A 3,353-nucleotide genomic window follows, 5' to 3' on the forward strand; every position below is an offset into this window, starting at 1 on the left:
TCTCTCTCATTTTTTCTTGCATCAATTTCTCTCTTCTTATTTTCTATTTCTTCAAATTTTCTCTCCTTACTTTCTCACTTCTTATTTTTCAAATTATTTTATCTCATTATTTATTACAAACTTTTAAAATATTTTTCTCTTTGTAAATATATTTGTTAATTTTTTATTTAAAATTTAAAAAAAAAAAAAAACTAAACAATTGTTTTTAGAAAACATTAACCAAACACATCTTGTTTTTTGAAAACTACAAAAACAGTTTTTTGTTCTCAATTCTGAGAGCACAACTTTGAAAACAAAAAACTGAAAACAATGCCAAACAGGCCATTGGTTCTTCCGATTCTTTGAATTCTTGTTATCTATTTTTAGTTATTTTCTTGAGTTTAATTTTAACTCTAAAGGTAACGACCCGACCTAAAAGTAACGACAACCTCAAAAGTTGCCACCTAGACATGCCTCAAGAATCTATGTTGACTTCGACAATATTCCCACTTTGAAAAAGGAAGCTTGGTTACTTGCAAAACTAACGAGATATTTTCCAAGAATATGCTAGAATTAAGGAAACTCTTATTTTCAGCTATATTTTGAGTAGATAACGAAGGTCTTTGATTTTAGCTAAGATATATAGGAGAAAAAAGAGAGACGTGTATTCAAAAATTGAATTGAAATTGCCCTATGCTCTTCTCCATAAATAGAAGAAAAACGAGAGACGTGTTACGAAAGAGAGCTCTCTCTTATTTTGTAATTAAAAATGAAATTGGACGTAAGTTCAAAATTTTGATTGAACTTTATTGTAAACTCGTGTCTTGATTTATTATCACATTTATTTTATTAATTTGTACTTCTCAGACCATCAATAATACAAAGAGTGATCCCTATTATATATAAGAGAAATCCACCTCACCTTATACTAACATATTTTAAGTTGAAGAATAGAGAGAGAAACTAAATACAATACAACCAAAATATAGTAAACCCATAAATTATTTCTAGATAATCTTCATTATTAACAATATAAAATTAAAAATAAAAAACTTAGCCTGGGGCTAGCTAGGCCATCATGCTCAGTGGAAGTAGTAATGTAGTTAAGTGCATTTTTTTTTATTTATAATAAAGAGAAGTTAAATATATTTATGAAAAATCGATTAATTAAGGTGAAAAGGGTGATTTTAATTCAAATCCATGGTTGAGAAGGGCTCCAACCACCCAAAGCTTCAAATTTGGCAAGTGCATCTCCTGCACAGTTTCTTTGACCTATTGTAAATTGATCAAGCAAAATGATATTGATCAATTGCAATCCTTAGTAATAAACTGTAGTTTTTTTTTTTCAATTATTGAAATATAAAGGAAATTAAATATTATATACCCGTAAAGTAACTGTGAGTTCAAATCCATCGACCTTCGAAGCCAAGTTAGAGGTCTGCACATTAAAGCTAGTAAGCGATTCAACAACCTTATAAAGTGAGGCCGCAACGCCTTCTACTTTGTTGCAAACTAATCTCATGTAAAACCCTCTCTCCTCCACTTGAAACATGTCCATCTACAAAACCCCACATCATCAATTAATGTCTACATATGTATGCAGGTACTATAGATATATTTATGTATAAATGTGGTATTATTACCTGAGCAATTTTCTTGAAAATCAGTTGATTGGTGTTTTTTGGATGAAAACTTTGGATCTGAGTTGGGTTACTATTAATGGATGGTTTTTGGTACCTTTGTGACCCAAGTAAAGAAGTTTCAAGACTTGCAATCTCATCTTTCAACTTCTTGGCCTGCATTTTCAGGTCTTCCACGTATACTACAGCATCTCCCACAATAGAAGCCTTATCCATCTGCACATGACACAGCAATTATAAACATCAATTTATTTATAAATTGATGCTATTTATTTAAATTGAACAATAATTACGTCAACCATTTTGTCCAATTCTACACTATCACATGCATAATATATATTCGATTACTTTGATTGTTGACAAGGTTGATAATTAATACAGTCCATTTATGCAAGGAATTTATCCACTGAAACTGGTGGCCTATATTTTTAAGTAAAAATGTTTCAAGTTGTTAATATATTAGAATTACACTATATATATATAAATGCATACATGTATGAATTATATATAAGTACCTTAGTTATAAAAGGGACTAAAGAACGCAATGCATAGAGCTTCTCCTTCATTCTGCCCCTCCTCCTCCTCTCCGAAATCAATGTTTTGGATTTATCACCGCCTTTCACCTTGGTTTTCTTGGCTAAATTTGCACTCGTTCCTGTATTGGCTTCAGAAGACTCTTGCCTATCATTCTCATCATCATCTTCTACATCTTGATCATTATTATATTCATAATGATCACGATTTTGATCGCCATCTCCTTTTATTTCCTCATGATCAAAACTTGGCAAAGCAAGATTACTATTCATGAAGAGTGAAATATTTGGATCATCAATTATGGGTCCAGTAATAGTAGTAGTATTACTAATTCCATTGAAACCAAACGCATGGTCTCCTGGACCCATTATTGGATCATGATGATCATCAATGAAGCCATTAATAAGACCACAGTGATCAAAATTAACAAAAGGGTATTGATCAGTTTCAGCCCCACGAAGTAGGTTCTCAAACTGATCTTCACTAATAATATTGTGGGTGCAGTCGAAGAAATCATGCAACTCCAAACCCTTATTAAAATTTGGCATAATGAGGTTTGGAGATGGCGAATACGATAGCATAGTTTCATCAAATCTCATACATATTGTAGTACTGTATGATAATGAAGCAATGCTAATATGGTGTAACAGTACTATAATAGAAGTACTCACTTATAATTAGCTATAGCTAGGTAAAGCAAAACCTCAATAATTGTTAATTATTACTATACAAATTTATATAATAAGCTGTGGTTTTGGCCTATGGCTTTAGGGAGTACTTATATAATTTTAACACATGCATATTTTAATGATTAGTATATATATAGTAAGATAGATCGATGATTTATTTAGGCACATGGTGACATGGGGAAGGTTGTATCTGAATACATGTGACCAAATAGTAAAGTTTGGAATAGATGTAGGTTTGTATATTAATAAATTTTGTTTGGTGTGACCAATGCAGTGTATTAACTGTTAATAGGTCATCGCTAATGACATTTTAAATTGCAATGGAGGGTGAAAACTACTTAGCTCCCGGGTGACACGGTTTCTGACGTTGCTGTTGCATTATTTTTTATTATTATATGCGCGCTCTACCAGGTTTGTGGAGGAGCTAGACGAACAAATCTTCAAAATATTGTAAATGTAAGAGAGACAATTAATTAAGAGTCAGTCAGTTACAATGACTATATATTATAGC

The 3,353-nt window shown here is 31.4% G+C and overlaps 1 protein-coding gene across 1 annotated transcript; it reads right to left on the bottom strand.

The window, feature by feature from the left end:
• Positions 1-937: 937 nt before the first annotated feature.
• Positions 938-2,734, bottom strand: LOC133792192 (transcription factor FER-LIKE IRON DEFICIENCY-INDUCED TRANSCRIPTION FACTOR-like). Its single transcript, XM_062230107.1, has 4 exons — positions 2,135-2,734; positions 1,623-1,835; positions 1,364-1,537; positions 938-1,251 (listed from the first exon to the last, which is right to left on the bottom strand). The coding sequence occupies exons 1-4, from the start codon at positions 2,732-2,734 to the stop codon at positions 1,147-1,149; spliced, it is 1,092 nt and encodes a 363-aa protein (XP_062086091.1). The 3' UTR covers positions 938-1,146.
• Between the last annotated feature and the right edge of the window lie 619 nt (positions 2,735-3,353).

Source organism: Humulus lupulus, chromosome 7, assembly GCF_963169125.1.
Source record: "Humulus lupulus chromosome 7, drHumLupu1.1, whole genome shotgun sequence".
Taxonomy (NCBI): domain Eukaryota; kingdom Viridiplantae; phylum Streptophyta; class Magnoliopsida; order Rosales; family Cannabaceae; genus Humulus; species Humulus lupulus.

Bases quoted from the DNA above. Each gene is read 5' to 3' on its own strand.
- LOC133792192 (XM_062230107.1), bottom strand. From the start codon at position 2,734: ATGCTATCGTATTCGCCATCTCCAAACCTCATTATGCCAAATTTTAAT. The intron at 1,538-1,622 runs GTAATAATACCA...GGGGTTTTGTAG, and splicing joins TTTTCAAGAAAATTGCTCAG to ATGGACATGTTTCAAGTGGA. The intron at 1,252-1,363 runs GTATATAATATT...AATTTACAATAG, and splicing joins AACTCACAGTTACTTTACGG to GTCAAAGAAACTGTGCAGGA.